At 36.1% G+C, this 20,029-nt stretch overlaps 1 protein-coding gene across 3 annotated transcripts in view; it reads right to left on the bottom strand.

Moving 5' to 3' along the window:
• Positions 1 to 2,652: 2,652 nt before the first annotated feature.
• LOC107700124 (endothelial PAS domain-containing protein 1-like) overlaps positions 2,653 to 20,029 on the bottom strand; it is a 29,287-nt gene continuing 11,910 nt past the window's right edge. The window contains exons 3-16 of one of the 3 annotated variants that reach the window (XM_016501658.1): positions 16,836 to 16,987; positions 16,625 to 16,709; positions 14,980 to 15,098; positions 14,692 to 14,894; positions 12,408 to 12,514; positions 8,521 to 8,668; positions 8,218 to 8,435; positions 7,139 to 7,353; positions 6,428 to 6,538; positions 5,456 to 5,868; positions 4,160 to 4,286; positions 3,955 to 4,069; positions 3,710 to 3,865; positions 2,653 to 3,448 (exon numbers count right to left, since the gene is read on the bottom strand). In XM_016501658.1, coding sequence (XP_016357144.1) covers positions 3,297 to 3,448; positions 3,710 to 3,865; positions 3,955 to 4,069; positions 4,160 to 4,286; positions 5,456 to 5,868; positions 6,428 to 6,538; positions 7,139 to 7,353; positions 8,218 to 8,435; positions 8,521 to 8,668; positions 12,408 to 12,514; positions 14,692 to 14,894; positions 14,980 to 15,098; positions 16,625 to 16,709; positions 16,836 to 16,987 — 2,321 coding nt within the window. In that variant the 3' untranslated portion in view covers positions 2,653 to 3,296. The remainder of the gene's footprint in view (positions 3,449 to 3,709; positions 3,866 to 3,954; positions 4,070 to 4,159; positions 4,287 to 5,455; positions 5,869 to 6,427; positions 6,539 to 7,138; positions 7,354 to 8,217; positions 8,436 to 8,520; positions 8,669 to 12,407; positions 12,515 to 14,691; positions 14,895 to 14,979; positions 15,099 to 16,624; positions 16,710 to 16,835; positions 16,988 to 20,029) is intronic. The other 2 variants (XM_016501659.1, XM_016501661.1) reach the window with 2 other exon arrangements.

Below are 20,029 nucleotides of genomic sequence, written 5' to 3'. Positions count from 1 at the left end.
TATATAACTTTGAATAGTCCTCACATGCATTTAATAGGCTGGGATTAAATAATCAATTCAGTTATAAACTGAGTCCAAAGGTTATTGTAAGAGAATAAATCCATAATGTAAGACAAATGTTAAAGTATTAGAGGAAACATAAAAAAGGAATAGAAAAATAAATGTCTACCCTTAAGCTGTATGTTCAGTGTGATGGCTCAAGCTTCAAATCTCAATTGATATTTAATTTAATTGCAGAGAAAATTATGGTGTTTAGGAGTTTATATATGGTGAGGCGTTCATATAAATTAAAAGGATTTATCTGGTTTATCCAGATTATTTCGATTAATAGCTAGAAAGATTGGAACACATGGAACTTATTACACAACATTTCCGTTTGACCCCAATCTAGCAACTGATTACATCAGTGACATGATTAAGGTTATGAAACATCTTTTGTCACACTGGAACAATTACTGGATACATATTGATGACTTCATATGGGTAATATTAGGCAAAATCGCTTACATTTTACCACATTACTTTGTAGACACTTCCTTACTGAAAGTGTGCCAGTGTACTTGCAATCAGACTGTATCTTGGTCTAAAAATTATGATAATATTTCTATTCTTTTCCATCGTTTTTCTCAGATACAACTGAACACAATGGCTTCTTTTGTGATTGAAGCATAGCTGGAAATATGAAAAACAATAGTCAATAGTTATAAAATTGCATGATATTGCAATTCTTCTCTCTTTTTTGTTTCTCAGTTACAAGTGAACACAATAACACAATTCTTTGATTTCTGAAGAGAATAACTCTCTTATCTTATGTGGGTGTAGCATAGCTATAAAAAATCTGTATGAGAAATCATACTGTCACGAATTCGGTCCATGGACTTCCGTTTATTCACCACCAGAGGTCACCCTTTCCATTACATTGACTCTCGCACAACACAAACTGTTGCATAGCACCCCGGACTACATATCCCATCATTCTTTGCACGATTTGCACACTGCACTGATTGCACTCATTGCACACAGCTGTTTCGAATCACCTCACTCACTATATAACACCCACTCTAACCACCTTTCTCTGCTGAGTATTGTTTAGCCCGTACCCCATTCCGAGTCTCTGTGTTTTCCTTGTTTTGCCTTGCCTTGCCTGTTTCCGCGGTTTCTGATCTTTGCCTGTATTCCTGGATTTTTCCCTCTCGTCTCGCCCCTGTGATTCTGTCTGCCGATCGGTGACCTACGCTAGCCCTGGGACTATTCTTGTGTTTTGCCCGCCATATACCTGTTTGCCATTGTTTGACCCTGCCTGTTTACCACGTCTCTTTAATAAAGCTTGCAGATGGATCCACACGTCTCACGTCTCGTCAGCCCCGTTACACATACGTCCAGTTTCACACATCCAAATCCATTTTTTCCCTCTTAATTTTGTGACATCCAGGTAGCATCAGGATGCTGTTACCCTTCTGAGGTGATCAACATTTAATAATAGGATGCCCACGACATTCAAAACATCGTAATCACATTTGTTACTCGGATTATCCCACTGAATTCCCACCTTGATCAAACAGTGTTTAAATATTTATTCCTTTTATGGTCATTTGTATGTTTTGGCTCTACGCATTTGTTTGTGGCCAACAGTATCATGATCTTGTGGGATACAGAGGCCAGGATCGGAATGTTCCTGTAGCCTAATTGTCATTAAAACAAGTTAATTTTCTGTATCTGCTGATTCTTTTCGCTTACTTGAAAATTCTTGAACTCCCATAAGCCAGAGTAATTAATTATATACATAAGGTGCAATGTAAATTTGCTGGCGTGAATTGCAATTACAGAGTATTATCCTGCCTAAATGCACCAATTTGATACACTTTGATAATCACTCATTTTAATTCTAATTCTACTTATATAAGGCTCACTGACCAGGGGTGCGTTTCCCAAAAGCAACTATGGTCGCAAGTTCCGTTGTTACCAATAGATTTCAATGGAACTACCATAGTTAGCTAACGATGGTTTTGGGAAACACACCCCAGGCCCATTATCCAGCCTATTATTGCAACAATAAAGCTAAAATAAAAACCTTGCTCTAAGTAAAGTGGAGGGTGATGGGAAAAATAAGATGAGAATGATTTGTAAGTAGCACCATTTACGTTTTAATTTCCTTTAGACATAATGCAATCTTTCATATCTTTCAATGCTACAAAGAAAGACTGGAAATGGAACACTTGTTACTTTAAGCCACTATCCTGAGAATAAACAATCACAGACTCTCTCAAACGTATACAATAAAATTAGCTTTATATACTTTGTTAAGAAACACACAGAAACCCCAGAGTATCACGAGAAGGTGATACACATCACACAATTTAATACAAAATCACATATCCGTAAACTACTATATATTAGATATGTACTGTAAAAGAGAAAGCTACAGATTCATCTCTGTCTACTGCTAGGTAGACAAGATAGAGTACCAAGGCACTTCAGAACACCAAATACAAACATTTTTTACGTGTTACAGAGATCCACAGAGACCTCATCTAATGTAGACACAATAGATATGTTTGTATAAGAAAATAAAATGCGAAATTTACAGTTCTGTTCTCAAAGAAAGAAGAAGGGAGTTATTTTAGGGAATGGTTAGTGTTGGATGGGCCTGAGAAGATGGCAAAGACATACCACTCTACTGGGGCTTTTCAGTTTGGTCTGCCATTTGCATCTTTCAAAATAAAGTGCTTTAGATGACAGAAACTATACATTTAATACATCATTTGTCATGATTGTGAAAAGTAGAGGAATCAGATTCCAATACTAATGTTTTAAATGGGAAAACAGACATGTTTCTGAGCTACACAGTTTTATGCCACATTTGTTGCTGGTACAATGTCGAAGCAAATATTTAAGGCAATAGCTTGGGAAAACAGTTAACTGTCTTTGATTTATACAAACACAGTAGTTGTATTCCAAGCTGAATGAATAAGTTACAAATGAAACTTGTAGTATATTATTATATATTGTATTTATTCTATTTTAGCTGAGTTATAAATTTGCAACAGTGAAACATCTGTTAAATCTGACCATAAATGTTAAGAACACAGCATCTGAAGGCTCAGGGCAATATTAGAGTTTGAGATAGCACAGAACGTGGTATGTCTAAACACATTTTTTAAATATATATTAAAATATTACACGTCTTAAAAGAAAATGTACAAATACGTCTAAATAAAGACTGATAATACATGCATAAAAGATAACAGCATATATAGACAAAGTTGGATGAATGGATCACTACAGAAGCTCTGGGTCTACGTGGTCTGGTCCAAAGCTCTCAAGAGGTCACTGCCCTGAAGCAGATGCAGGTTTCCCTGTAGAGGCATGTTTACCTCACAGTCATATCGTGTCAGCTCTGGCAGACAGTACGAGTCAAATGATGGGCCCAACAGTTGACTTATTATGCCTGTCAAAAATAAAAGACACACTTTTAAAGAAATAATACTTTTATTTGACAAGGACATATTAAATTGACCAAAATCGACAGAAAAGACTTCAATAATGTCACAAAAGTTTACCGTTTCAAAAAATGCTGTTCTTTTGAACTTTCTTTTCATCAAAGAATCGTGAAATGTATCGAAGCTTCCACAAAAATATTAAGCAGCACAATGTTTTCAACACTGATAATAATAAGAATCGGCATTATAGAAAGGCTGGAGAGACTGACCTGTGTGTTTGTGTGGAGGCTTCATGTTGTATTGTCTGTCACTGGGAGAGCAGAATGACTCTGGGAAATGCTGTTTGGGATCCTCTGAGCTCCCTTTGAGAGACTGACTGCAGCCGTGAGGAGAAACCAATCCATTTTGCATACATGGAAATTTATCTGTCAAAAAGGAACAAAGGAGTGTGTACATTTCAGTATAGGAAAAACTAGAAAACAAGTAAAGATGTTTGAAGAGAGAGTTGATGTACCTGTTAGCACACTTGTGCTGAGAGACTTTCTGACAGAAAAGGCGCAGCTGTCGACGTTCATCGTCTTCATCCTTTTCTGCATTCCATCTGCAGACTTGTGATGAGCTACCACCTGCTGAACATACGTTATGTTAATATTCAGTCTTTGTTATTACTGTGAACTTTACTCATTTGCATTAGTCTACAGTGAGATCTGAATGATTACCTTTGGAATATCAGTGAAAGAGCATGATGAACTGAACTCTGATTGCCTCTTCCGTTTAAAGTTGTTGACGAGAGTTATATGACCCACATTCCTGCCTTTCTGTACAGGGGCAAAGCTCTCATAAAATCTGAAAACAGCAAGAAAAATTAAATCAATGAATGAACATGACCTTTGTTATAGCACACTACCGTTCAAAATTTTTGGGTCAGTATGGTTTTTTTTTTGATGAGAAATTAATACTTTTATTCAGCAAGAATGCATTAAATTCATCAAAAGTCACAATACAGACATTAATAATGTTACAAAAAGTCCTGAAAAAATGACTGCTGAAAATTCAGCATTGCCATCACAGGAATAATTTTATTTATTTATTTATTTTTTTTTAAATATGTTAAAACAGAAAATAGTAACAAAAATATTTTGCAATACTTCTGTTTCCACTGTATTTGTGAACAAATAAATGCAGCCTTGGTGAGAATAAAAAAACGTTCAAAAACATAAAAAAATCTTACCAACTTAAATGTAGTTTATGTAAAGGAACAGCAATGCATTGATATTCCTTAAAACGTTCTGATTAATCCATCAGATCACCCCCTACATTATCTACTTTTAAAATATCTATTAAAACATATCTTTTTTTTCTCTGGCTTTTGCTTAACATGAAAACACCTTTTTTATGTTTTCTTTGTTTGGTGATGTTTTGTTTTATTCTTTTCTCTTTTCCTATTTTCTTTCTCTTTTCTAGTTAGTTTTTAAGGATCTTAAATTTTATGTGTCTTAATAATACTTTTATTTGTTGGTTGATATTTTTAATGTTTTGGCTGTGCAGCACCATGGTCAGCGCACGTTGCTTTTAAGGTTCTATATAAGGTTCTATATAAACTTGACCTTGACCTTTATACATAAGAATATATAGCTGCTTTTATATTTGGTTGTCCTTGACATCAAAAAGTTTGAAATTCTCTGTTCAGCTGTCCCCTTGACTGCAGCTACAACATATCTGCACACTAATTTGCAATTGGTGTTATTTTTTCTTCTATTTACTTCTTTTGTTGCATATTTTCAGTCATTTATGTGTTTATACTATAAGATGTCCTCAAACACAGACGACAGAAAACAAGATTACTGGTACTGTCATAATGAAAAGTGACTGCAGCATTTTACCTGCACAAAAGGATACACAATTCACTTTCTTGCAAAAATCTATTTCCTTTTGGAAATCCTAATCTAGTTAATCACTGATGCCCAGTATATGTATTGCAAAATAAAACACACTTGTAAATGAAGGATAATCACCTTTGCTGTGGCAGTGCAGCGTTGAAATCGCATGTTTGTCCTGGATCTGCTGTGCTTCGGTCATCCATGCATCTAATATCTGTACGTTCATACTGTAAGGGTGGGTCAGGGGGCCACTTTAGACTCTGTCTACCCTCTTTAGAGGAAAGTGGGATGTTTGGTGCGGTTTGGTAAGGCTGCACATGAGCCGTGTCTGGACATGTGTTAGTGCTGCTTTTGTTGTCAGGAGGGAATGGACCCAGGGGCTGGAAGAGGTCAGCTACACTGCTGAAGCTGTGCTGGAGGCCTGTGCTCAGGCCTGGACCGGTGTCAGGTGCTGTCTCCTCCAGGCAGATGGGGTGCAGCTGGAAGTCCTCACCGTCCATTGGGATGTATGGAGCAAGAGTCTCCAGGTCCAGATCGCTCAGGTCCAACTGCACACAATTAGATTACCAAATATTTACTTAAAACACAGAGTTGATGAGAACAAAATAATATTGAAAGGCACTAAAAATATTCTAGCATATTTTTAGATGAAGGAAAATGTAGAACAAATTTGTTCAAATAATCCAGCCTGTATGCCCAGGATTGGGGGGAAAGATCTGAAAATGATCATTATACACATATAAAAGTGGGTTTGGAATGATTTTTTAAATGTTTTTAAGAAGTCTCCCATGCTTAACAAGGCTGCTATTTTTGACCATAACATTGTGAAATATTATTACCATTTCACGTAACCTTTTCCTATTTTAATATATTTTAAAATGTAATTTATTCCTGTGATGGCAAATCTAATTTTTCAGTAGATATTACGCAGTCTTTAGTGTACCATGATCCTTCAGAAATCATTCTAATGCGTCTAAATCATTCTTTTCATCAAAAGACAAAGACTACGAATTAAATGAAAAAAAGAAAAGAAAAGAAAATTGTGGTAGAATTGGAATAGCATTTCATCTATTACAGATTAAATTGCTTGTATTGTACCACACTCACCTGGGAGCAAGTGGGATTTGTGGCTACAGATTCAGAGGCAAATAGCCTCTCTGTTAGTTCCACCTTCAGATCACACTCTCCACTGCCACAGTAATCTACTGGACTGCTAGGCTGCAGACATACACATCACAACACATTAAACCACTTCAACACACCATAATGTTAAATAAATCTTAATTGCATCTCTATTTAAAGAGATCATATCAGGAGGAAACCAAAAATGGAACTGGTTTGAATATAGAAGTCTTAAAGGTACAGCAACATTTTTTTCAAAGGGTCAGAGAACAGGTCACGAGTGACCATGAAAACTAAAGGCACTTTCGCACCACATAGTTTTAGGAACTAGCCAGCAGGGTCATTCCTAGAGAACCAATTTCTCCCTCTGGCCGTTTTCCTGGTTGCATATTTTTACATGGCTTTTTAAAAATGCCGGGTAGCTGGTGTTTCGTATGCGTTTGGCCAATCAGCGTATACTTACATCACTGATAGTTCATATAGAACAGTTTTAGACCCTACTCTGAAGTAGGAGCTAATTTAGTTCCCCCAAATGGAGTTCCTAGATCTAAATACGCTCCTAGTTCCTGTGGTGGGAACATGCCAAAAAGCGGAAACTTCCGCCAATAGTTCTAGAAACTATAAAAAGGTTCCTCTGGTGCAAAAGTGCCTTAAATTACTGTTTTTGAAATATGACCAGATGGAGATGGGACATACTGTAGAACAACTGCTGCGGCCGCTCAAGCAGGGTGTGGAACAGGGCGTGCATTTGCCTGCAGGAGGCACCTGGGTTCTGGTAAAGGTGGAGGGCATGTTGGACAGTTTTCTATCAAGACTGCCATCAGGGGGTATGTCCACAACCCATGACGGTCCCACCACAGGAAGCTTGGTGGACTTCGAGAAGAAAGTCTGTTCTTCAAAATCTGGCCTATCTGCAAATGCACGTGACAAAAAAGTCAACACACTTCAACATGTGGGATAAAAATGACTGAAACGAGATGCAATCTCATAGAGTTACTACATAAAGAGCCAAGGAAGATCATCTAACAGTGGATAGACACACCTTAAACAACACAATGTACAAACGTTTAATGCTCACTACTACTATCTGGCTCATTTTCATAAGTGAGAGTTACATGAAAATAGATGGTTAAATAAATAAAAAGATGTTAAAAACAACCTCAGCCATCACCAAAAGCAATTATAGAACTGTTGTAAGCATCGCAAGGTGGTGATTTCCATCCCATGCAGTAGTTTTATGTGTGAAGACATGCATTTTGATGAAAAGACAGATTAGTAAACCCATTAGAGCCCTGTTGTGGAGAAACACACAAACACTGCCTACTGCCATTGGTAAACCTTCAAAAGCACAGGTGATGTTGAAATATAACATTTACTTTTATTATTAAAAATGGAACAAAAAAACTTCATTTTAATAATACAAAACCGTTTATGCTAAAGCCAATGCTAAGCCATAAAATGCCCATATGCTGCGGAGCAGATAGATTCAGCTTTCTTTTATGTTGTCACAAATTGCATACCCTGCAGCAAAGCCAAGTTACAGTGCCACTGAACTACAGTACAACAACGTCTGCTGCAACATCGCAGCTTAAGACCTGGGCAATGTACGTGTGTGATTGGTTGTGATTGTGAGGTAGAGTAAGGAGAGCCAAGGGAAGGAGCAAGTGTTCATGCATGCAGGATGGGAGTAGATTTGTAATCAGGGGTTGAGGATGTGAAGAGGGTGAAGCTATTGTAGGGGGAATGGTGGAAGTAGTGCCGGGTGGCGCTCTGACCAAAGTCCAGGGCAATGATGGCGTCTCCTGGCATGGGCGCTAACTGAGCTAACTCCTCAGGCTCCTCCTTGAGCTTAGTGAAAAGAATGTCCTCAGCCTCTGAAACGGAGGAAGTGCTACCCTGGCTGAACAGTTCTCCCATGCTACACATGTGGTAGGGCTTGAACAGAGACTCCGTCTGATCCAGGGAGAAGATGACAGACTGCTCCTCAACAGAACTAAAAAACAATGACAGCATGAGAAGAATATCATAACAGCATTAACTGTGACAGGGATCTCTGAGTGTTTCATTTAATACAGTACCTCAGGACATAGTTGATGCAGATGATGCACTGTGGTTGGGAGTTGCGATTGTTGTAGATGACGGTTGCCTGGGTCTCCACCCAAACGTAGCCCCCATGCTTGGCTAGCATTCTGTACTGGCCACTCACCACTTGACCCTTATTACAAACTGAAGACGAAAACAGCGATTGTTAAATGCAACAAAAATAAAATAGATTCACTAACATTTATGCCAAACATATAAATGTAAATGTAAAGTATTTTATTCAGCAAGAATGCTGAATAAAATTTTCTTTATTGCTAATCAAGTTAAAAAGACCATTGGTCAGGCATCTAAAATTAGTATTTAATAATAATTATTTTGTAATTTTTGTTTAATTCTCGTTAAATCAGGAAATTAGAATGATTTCTGAAGGATCATGTGACTCTGAAGACTGAAATAATGGCTGCTGAAAATTCAGATTTGCCATTACAGGAATAAATTACATTTAAAAATATTTGTAATCAAAAACAGTTATTTTAAATTGCAATAATATTTCACAATATCATTTTTTTTAAATCAAGTAAATGCAGCCTTGGTGAGCTTATTATTTTAAAATTCTTTTTACATTTAAAATTTTTTTTTAGACAATTAAAAAAAAAAAATTCACAATTATACATATACATTTAATTAAATAAAAAGCTGTAAATAAAACACTAGCAAAAATATCTGTGTTTTCACAGCATCTTGAGGCTAATGAACAATTTGATCATGCAAACTTTAACTTTCCTTCTCTGACATTATTTGGGATGTGCACTGTTAGAATGTAGCTGTCTTTGAATAAGGTCCATTACTGCAGCTCATGTAAGTTTAGTCATTTTTCAAATCAAAAGATCTTGCTATTAGGTAATACTCCAGGTACTTATCACCGGTAGAGGCCAGTGAAGAAGACCATTGTGCTGATCTGGATTAAAGACATCAGAGGAACCAGATCAGAGATGCTGCACACTTCAAAGGCTTGTTAGCCTCTAATGCACTAGCTAATCAGGTGGGCCATTCTGAACAAGCAAATCTGAGAGCTTTTGGGTTGTTGCAGATGAAGTCAAAGGGTATATAATGGGATTCAGGCCATCTACTCGGCCTCAATACCTCATGTGACAACAACAATCAAGTCAGTTTCCTCTGTACAAACAAAATCACATTCAAAATAAGACTGGACAGGAGCCTTTGTATACAGTAGGATCATCTTGTGATTTAAGAAGAAACTGGAAGTTGTCCATGTGAGGGAACTATTCTCAGTACACCTTTACAATAAAAAGGTTTATGTATTGCTTATGCCTGAGATGCACTGGAAATATAATTCATGTAAATCAGTGGTTGCCAAACCGTTGATCACGATCGACTGGTAGATCTTTATCATTATCCTGGTAGATCCCGAAAATAACTGAAAAATAAGTACAAAAATAATTAAATTTCTCCACTTTTTTGTACTGTATTTTTTTGTACTTATTTTTCTGTTATTCTTGGGAGCTAATGTGTCTCATTCAGACTTTCTGCTGTTTTTGTTTCATGCAGATATGTTTTTATGTAGCATAATTTCACAAAGCTAAAGTCAGACCATTCTGTTTTTGCTTTAAATCCTGTAAATCTAATTCAAAAACAACTGCTCATGCAACATGTTTGTAGCATCTTTGTTTGGATCATGATTGAAATGCAGTTGTTGCCTCTAATTTCAAATGCCTACAGATATTTTTAAATAACCAATAAATAAATTTGCTTTAAAAAAAAATAGCAACCATTATCAGATTTGGCCAAAAACGGAATCTGAATCGGCCATGAAAATCATGATAGGTGCATCACTAATTAAAATACTAAATAAAAGGCCTCAAATTGGAAGTACAGTCTTTTTCTATCAATTCTTCAATAGATAGATCTTGTCTTTCATAAAAGCCAAGGTCAGGGATCTTGGGCTTAATGTAAAAAGTTGAAATTATGACATAAAATGTCATTATTATGAGAAAAAAAAAAACAAGATTAAAGAAACTATATAAAAAACTAATATGACATAAACGTACATTTTTGTCAATAATAATTTTGACTTTTTATGTCATAATTATGGCTGTATGTCATTATTCCAACTTTTTATCTCATTAACATGTAATAATTGTCCCTTTTATCTCATAATTTTTATTTTTCTCTTTCTTTCTGGCACAGAAATGGGCTTCCATACATAAAAGAGAATGTACAATTTACAAAATGTAGAACGTATCAAATGTAGATTTTTTAGAAGTTTAGAACTATACTGTAGGTTTAAGTTCCTGGGAGGCCAATTTTAAAAGCAAAGTGGCTGAAAACAGTCTACAGCATCTGTTAAGTAAATAAATAATGCAACGCAACAACCATTGAGTTTATAAATATCCCTCAACAATTCCTGGAGCCCGGCGGGACATCTGTTTCCCTCAGTCATCAAGCCCATGGGAACACCTCAGGTCTACAAGGTTTTGAACACAAGTAGTTTACCCATGGACAGAGATGAGAGGCATGGATTTATTCCAGACCGTGAGTCACTTCAGGACGGCGTCGAGGTAAATTAGACAAAACGGTTGAGACCTTGACATATTCACACAATGAGCTACTGCGTTGTTTCTCGTATGTTTGCACCAGTGCATGAAATGGAAGTACGGAGAACGAAGCAAACTAAGAAAACTGAACATGTGTTTACCCTATGTATGGAAGCATATAGGTAGCAAAATTCAATTTAAAATGCAATATGCAAAATGGCAATGCAATATTCAAAATGGCAACGCAATATTCAAAATGGCATTGTATTTCTGTATTTAAATTTACATTTTACATTACCCATACGTGCAAAGTTTGTTGCAAAAGTAAAATTAAAATTAATTATATAATTTACATTTGCCATTTCCAACAGTAGTCTTAATATGTAAATTGCATGCAAATTTGAACGCTTTATAAGTTGCGAAATGAAAATGAAAATGTATAACACAAATTGATTTGATATGTGTAACATGTTCAAGCAGAAATGGTAGCATAATGATCATTTAAATGCTATTTGTCCTAAATGCATTTAGACTAACAGTTAGAACACTTAGGATTGCATTTTCATCATGACGCCATGGGATATTTGTAGCAAAATTCAGTGCGGCTTTGAAAATGCATTCCGAGCTGACCACGCCCACCCTCCGTCAATCATTGCTTCAAGGCGGGGATTGGCAGAAGCGTGTTACGTTTGGATCGTTTGAAACATGGCAGCTGGAGATCTGATAAGATCGTTGAATTCACTGGCAGATGAAGTGGAGTGTGAACAGAAATATATGAAGCGTATTCCATGTTAAAATCAATTGTTAACTGAAAAGTGTTATAACATAAGCAAACATAATTAAAATTATTTATTAACTGTTAGTCTAAATGCATTTAGGACAAATAGCATTTAAATGATCATTATGCTACCATTTCTGCTTGAACATGTTACACATATCAAATCAATTTGTGTTATACATTTTCATTTTAATTTCGCAACTTATAAAGTGTTCAAATTTGCATGCAATTTACATATTAAGACTACTGTTGGAAATGGCAAATGTAAATTGTATAATTTAATTTTACTTTTACTTTTGCAACAAACTTTGCACGTATGGGTAATGGAAAATGTAAATTTAAATACAGAAATACAATGCCATTTTGAATATTGCGTTGCCATTTTGAATATTGCATTGCCATTTTGCATATTGCATTTTAAATTGAATTTCGCTACCTATATGCTTCCATACCTATGGCTTTGTTCAGACAGGCATTTCCAAATCAAATCTGTTTAGTTCAAGTCTAAACAGAAAAAGACCACATGAAACTCAACTTGTGTTTTTGTGCCTCACGGATTTGTGTTTGTTGGATGTAAACAGGTACTCACGATTTTGGTGGCTCTTCGTCAAGCTTTCAGAATCCAAAGCATGGCAGAACTCATACACCGAATGGCCAAGAAGTTCCTCTGGCCTATACCCGATCAGGCTGCTTACTCTGAAACACAAAGACAGGTCAAGAATAAAACTAATGGAACAGTCAAAACAAAAAGCTATTGAATTAAACCACATCATTAACCAAGATGACTGTCGATTACATCTGGTGAAAACAATCGAACTTGTGCTGCTGGGAGCCAATGTAAACTCTCTACTAAGCTTAGTGAGAACAAATTATTACAAGTGGGACCCTTGTTTATTGGAGCTATAAATCTCTCATGCAAAACATTTGTACTTGTTCTGTCTGATCATTATCTTTAATGTCTGTTTTCCAACTTGCTGGTTTAAAAGACAGAACAGCTCTCAAGTATCAACACACTGCCTCCAAAAGACAAAGGCCACGTCCTTGTCTGTTTTTGAAGCACTTTAGCGAGTGCAAAATTCAAGACAGATGTGGGCTTGTCTATTAATCAAAATGGAATTTGATGCAATGCTCAATATCTTCACCAAATCATTTTTTGTGCTGTTGAATACTCCATACAAACTCATGCAATTGTTATGTTTTTTGTTATATCTGAACCTTCAGTGTTACCCTGGAATAGCCTCTCATTTTTCTGTTCCAGTATGGGCTTTTAAAGAGATAGTTCCAAAAATTAATATTGTCATTAATTACTCTCATGTCGTTCCAAAAATTACGGTTGAACCACTGATGTCACATGGACTATTTTAATGATGTCCTTACTAAGTTTCTGGGCTTTGAATGCGGTAGTTCCCTTGCTGTCCATGCAGGGTCAGAAAGCACTCGGATTTCATCAAAAATATCTTAATTTGTGTTCCGAAGATGAATGAAGGTCTTACAGGTTTGGAACGACATGAGGGTGAGTAATTAATGACCGCATTTTCATTTTTGGGTGAACTATCCCTTTAATGAATGCAGTGCGGTCAATAATGAGCCATACTACATGGAAGCACGCAAATATCTGACCTCATCTGTTAACTCTCCTTACAACTCATTCACTGTAGTGTAGCCACAGTAACTTGATTTTGCACTATAATACATATGGCAGATCCCAGGGGCCACGGGTGACCAGGCACTCAGAAGAGCAGCACAGGCCCCATATCACCAGGGGACAAACTAACTAACTAACTAACTAACTCCAGGGGAGTTATGCAAGATATGTAAGAGAAGTCAATTGTGCCCTTAATGAGCTTTCAAGAAATTAAGCTAATCTAAAGAGAAAAGCTCATTAACACTCTCCTTTACCACACTCACTGATAACAATACAGGCAGTAGCACAGCAGTATTATGATAAGAGTTCACAATAGTGACCTTTGAAACACGCACATATTAACTCACAAATGCTGCTTACCTATGCAGACATAAGCACAAAATGAAAAAAAAGGTAAACACTGTTAGTTTACCAAATATACAATGACTTCAAATGAAATCTAAATGTATAAAATTGTTTTAGCAGATATACACACAATATCTTCCAGAAAAACAGACCGTAAATATCGATGAGTCATCGTGAACTGCACAGATTCTAGTGCAATCAAACGCTCTCTAGAGTGAGAATGTCCCTCCCCCTCAAACCACCTGCGATTGATTGGAAACTAGCAAATCATGATTCATGTCTGTAAACTAAAGTAAAATGAGTTTTACAAAGCTTGTGGCTAATAAATAAATTATATTGTAATAATAAAAAAATGTAAATCACATTTACATGTAAAGCTATGGATTTAACAAACACTTATCCTGTCCAAATTTCTTGTTTTAATTTGAAATACATCAGCACAAGAAAGAAAACTACGTGTTCATCAAGCAATTTCATAGAATTTAAAATTCATAAAATATTTCCATTATATAACAAAATACCAAACCAAGTGGCTTTTATTTTAAAGACAGCATAAAGAAAAAGGGAAGTTTATTAGTTTTTAAATGACAAAATAAATACATTTCCTATTCAAAATTAGAAATAAATAAAACTAAATCACCAAGTTGGTTAATTGTTATTGCAAAAATTTTCAAAGAAAGGTTGAGTTAGTTCACGGATCATTTGCATGCAGATGCCTTCATTTTATATTTTGTATAGATATTTTATATCTAATTAAATTAAATTTGTCATAATTTTTTTTGTTGCCCTATGTGTCTATATATTTATGGGCCCACTGTTCATGCACATAAACAAGCACATATACAATATAAGCACATATGTCAATTAGTGAACAGTCTCTTGCCTCTCATCACAGTAGATAAACTTCATGTCCATACTGCGTCTGCTCATGAACGTCTTGCTGTCGAGAGGTGTGTCAACATTTGAGGGGTGTGGGATCGGCGCACACAGCATAGTGACACATGTGAGGGGTGGCTCCGAAAACCTACAGAGGACTTGAGGGGGGCGGCTGCTACACACTTGGAGATGCCCCGTGCAATGCAGCACCTGACAGACAGAGCAGCAACACCATATTTTACTTGATAGCACATGTAACTGCATCATGTTGTATGACGTGCTTATGCGTTCTTACCTTCCAGCTGGCTGATTTGAGGTTGACAGTGCGACCTCTATTGGTGACTGTACATTTCATCCTCATAAAGAAATCTCTGCCCGTGGTCATGTCTTTCCCTCTTCTGCCATACACAGGTCCTGTCAATCAAACAACTCGTAAGACATATGCTTAGAAATCATGTATTTACTATAAATGACCACTGTGCATGCAATAAGGCTTTTTTCTAGCACACTCAGAGGACTTTGGTCTGTCAGTGGGTCATGGACGCTAGGTGCAAAGTTCAACTGAATCAGTCTGTTGAAACCTTAACTACAGTATATGGAGCTCTCTGTGCTATTGCATAGGGATTATCTCCAAACGACCAATGAAATGGCAAGAAAGTTACGGCACTCACTCAAAAGCTCTAAACAGGTCAGGTGACCGACTCGTGAAAGATACAGTCAGTAAGAGACAGATAAATCAAGAGGAGAAGGAAGATTTGCTGTGGGGAAAGGCCCCCTAACTCTCATTCTGAGTATGTGTCTGTATGCAAGCACACACTGCTTACATGATAGCAACAGAAATAGTAACTTTCAGAAACTACTGAGCCAGAGTAAAGGCTAAGTTCACACCAAATTTGGTGCAAAAATTACATGAAAACAAAAATTCACAAGCTATGTTTAGCATCAAAACTATTCAAATCAAGTCTGCTGAATTCCTGCCATTGCCTGAAATGAATACAAATGCTGAATGAATTCCTGATTAGGCCTTGGCTATAGTCTTGCATGCTTTTTAAAGCTATGAATATTATTGCCTGAGTGTTCTTTCTTTTTAAAATTGAAATTAAACTAATTAACTAATAACTAATTAATTAAAGTAAACAAACAGAATAAAAAAAAACGGAGTAAACCAATTCCCCTCATTTATGAGATTCGATTAGTCAAGTTTATATGCATGTTGATAGGGTTTACAGTTGTACTATAAAAATATGACTATATATTTTTTTTTACAGTGAAATGGGTTTAATACAATTATTACTTGTATTAAAATTAATATATTTATCATTTTTATTTTTTGTAATAAATGTATTCTTATATTTTTTAATAACAATATAATAATAACAATGTATTATTAGTAGTATTTAGCTATATTGATATATGATCACAATATAATTAATTAACGGAAATTAATGGATTAAATTAAATTATAATCACATTTTAAATTGCAATCACATTTTTTTTTATCAAAAAAAAAAAAACTAATCAGTTTCTTCCCCAAATTGTTCAGACCTAGCTAAATGCTTTTTTTAAATGCTAAAATGCTTTTGCACACATTAAAACTAAAAATGTATAAACAGGTCCTGAACACTCATTGGTCAAACAAAAATATAGCCCTCAAGTCTTCACAGAAGGGACCACAGGCTGGACTGTGGTCTATAGGGTGAGGCTTGGAAAAGGAGGGGGACTTGTCCCCACAGGAACCACCACAAGAATGTACAAAATGTAACATCCTGACTGTGATAATTGCTCTCAGATAAGGACATCTCCATGGCAAATCCAGAGATAAAGAGGACTGGGAGATTCTGCCACTTTGGTGTTAAAGGCAACAGTGTTTACTGTATATCCAAATAAAAAAAATTGTATCAACATACTTCTGGGAAAAATTGTTCCAAGCTGACGCTCACCTGATTTGACACTGAGATTCTCTTGAATTTCTTCATGATCGCAGGGATGCGTGAAGTCAAAGATGCTGTGGCCTGTCAGTTCTACCTATTCACATTTTGTAAGGGAAGAAAAGTTGAATGCTCAGCCATTTTAAATGAAGTAACAGGAGGCTTTTTATGTTTTCTCTCTGTAATTATTCTCAAAGAATAAAGGAAATTAGGTGAGGCTCACCTGCGTAAGGCCCATAAATTTACTGACATTTTCTGAAAGGAATATCATGTCTCCATCTGATGTTACCACAGCGACAAAGCCTTCCAGAGACTTCAGATATAGACTGTCCATCTGGCTGTCATCCTGTGACCGGGTTTGTTGGACTGTGCGGCCTGGGACCAAAGACAAGACAACATAGTATGTGTGCAGTGTCAAATTTGCTCTTTTTTGTTATTTTACACTGGCAAATTATCAAGACAAACTCAAGGGACCTTCTCAAACCCAAAGTAAAGGCACAATCACACACTCTTACACAAACATAGACTCATATCCTGTACCATTTAGCTTCAAGTAAACAGCTCAGAATCAGTTAAACGACTTATTTATCTAATTAAATTCACATACCAACATGGGATAAAAACACTACTGAGCTGATCAGCAAAGAGAGGACGTTTGAGGTACACAATGCCATGAAAAGCATCAACAACTTGAGAAAATAATTAAAGCGAGGCTCCATGCTGTGAGGTTCATGTCTGCTTCCCTGCAGATAAGGGCCTCCTCCCCTGCTCATTCAGATCAGGCAATAAGGGCCCAAGCGCTGAGGCTTTGACCCCACTCAGACATCAGCACTATGTGTCTGCATTGTGCGTTTGGGTGTCAGCAGGTGGTCCATGTCTGTGCTCCCACATCAAACCCCGCAGCATTCGTCCTGGTGCTATTAATACTTCAATGTGATGTCTTACTCCTCTGGCAATTTTCTGCCATTCTGTGTCCATCTCTATTAGAATCATTTAGGCCTTTTCTGGTCGTAAACAATGTTCTCTGACAGCCTGCTCAATGGCAGCTCTTTAATGTTCTTTCATGGAAGTTATGTTTCAACAATCAACTTTGGCTCAGAAGTTTCTCCTAAATTTCCTTAGTAGAAATAAAAACGGACATACACTACTGTTCAAAAGATTGAGGTCTGTATTTTTTTAAAGAAATTAATAGTTTTATAAAACGAGGATGCATTTAATTTATCAAAAGTGACAGTAAAATAATTTATAATGTTACAAATTATTTCTTTTTTGAAATAAATGCTTTTAAACTTTTATATTCATCAAAAATAGTAAGCAGCACAACTGTTTTCAGCATTGATAATAATAAAAAAATATATATTTATTAAGTGCTAAATCAACAACATGGGACATTGAAGACTGGAGTAATGGCTGCTGAAAATTCTGCATTGCCATTGCACAATAAATTACATTTTAAAATATATTAAATTAGAATAAAAACACCTGGCCCTGTTGGACTCTTCTTTGCGGGACTTTCTGTTGAAAACGACTATTTGAAAATAAGACTCAAGAAGCAAAGTCCCCATTTGCAGTTTCATATTACTGCTGTCTAGGATAAAAAATAAATGAATTTTTAAAGAGATTTCAGTTGTGATTTTTCATTTTGACAGGAGACCTCTTTGGTTCATCTGTTTTGGGCCATTTGAAAATGAGGGTTCAAAGATTCATATCTCCAGAAGGATGTTTGCTGGAAATTCAGGATATTATATGATGTATTCAATGTTAAACCAATGACTCCTTTGAGGTAAGTTCAAAATGTCAGAGAGGTCAAACATTTAGTTCAGATGAGAATCATAACCTCTTTAACACCTATCAGTAATATTATGATTCTATGACTATGCAGTTACAGTTCCCACACACCTCACCGAATGACATATCTGTTTAAAGAGGTTCTGATTTTGTAATCTCGGGGCCTACCAAAGGTCAAACCATGACAAAGAATACTCAGAAACACATACAACACACCGAATATCACAGACAGGCCTGTACGGTGCAATCGCAGAGAGTGTTGTGGCTAAGAAAAGAGTGTGAGAAGAAATCATAATACACTGTTCACAGAAAACAATACCACTAGCAGCCCCTAATTACCCCCACACCTCGTCATCTCCCTCTTTCCCTTTTTCTCCACGTCCACGTCACGTCCATTGATCTTCCCCACATCCACATCACCCACACACATTTTCATCACCAGATTCCATATCTTCCCTTTTCATTGTTTTCATTGTCTTTCTTTTATTGTCTCTCTCTCTCTTTCAGAGACATGCACACATACTGTACACATGTATGTGCGCCAGGAATGGCGTCTGGAAACAATGTGCAATGCTCTTTGTCCTTCTTCCTGCATTTCTTATTGTATATTGAGGAGTACAGGACATCTCATGGACCTAACCAGCCCAACTTCACTGACACATAAACATGTTTACATATAGCTGTCTAAATGAGGACACACCACAGACCCTTACTCTGTTTATGTAAAGCTACTTATAATTAGCACAGACTAACCTGAAACCTTTTTGCATTTTTAGCATAAAACATAAAACATAAAAATTTTATTTATAAATCATCTTTCTAAATGAAGATTTGGACACTACCGTTTAAAAGTTTGTGGTCAGTGAGATTTTTATTTTTGAAAAGAAACTAATACTTTATTTAGCAAGGGTGTTTTAACTTGGTCAAATGTGACAGTAAAGACATTTAAAATGTTAATTTAAATTATGTAAATAAAAAAATAATTGATAAATAAAATAAATTATGTTCTATTTAACTTTCTATTCATCAAAGAATCATAAAAAATGTATCATGGTTTCCACAAAAATATTCAGCACCACAACTGTTTTCAGCATTGATAATAATGAGAAATGATTCTTAAGCACCAAATCAGCATTAGAATGATTTCTGAAAGATAATGTGACACTGAATGGCTGCTGTAAACTCAGCTTTGCCATCATGGGAATTAATAACATTTTAAAATGTATTAAAAGAGCAAACAGTTATGTTAAACCCCAAACTTTTGAACAGAAGTGTATATGTGGCAATAATGTAGACAAAGTTTTGCATCAATATGCAAACCAGTTGTCATGGTGATGACCCAGATCCAATAGTTTTTTTTTTTTTTTTTCACAATTACAGGGCAATCTGATGAAAGCTGCAGGTATGTTTGACTAAGTTCAATATTGCAGAAAATACAGTCAGGCAGAAACGGAAACAAGTCTAATCAGTGTACTCAAAAAGTTCACAATTTCTTCATTGTACGGGTTTATGGGATGCGACTGACTCACAATAAAAGAAAACAAGTGACATGACATGTGGCCATGTATAGTTACCCATACTAGGAATTAGTGCTCTGCATTTATCCCATCCTAAGTGCGCGCGCACACA

The sequence above is a fragment of the Sinocyclocheilus anshuiensis genome, unplaced genomic scaffold, assembly GCF_001515605.1.
Source record: "Sinocyclocheilus anshuiensis isolate Anshui unplaced genomic scaffold, SAMN03320099.WGS_v1.1 scaffold1135, whole genome shotgun sequence".
NCBI classification, from domain to species: domain Eukaryota; kingdom Metazoa; phylum Chordata; class Actinopteri; order Cypriniformes; family Cyprinidae; genus Sinocyclocheilus; species Sinocyclocheilus anshuiensis.
This window is presented reverse-complemented; position numbering and strand designations above follow the sequence as displayed.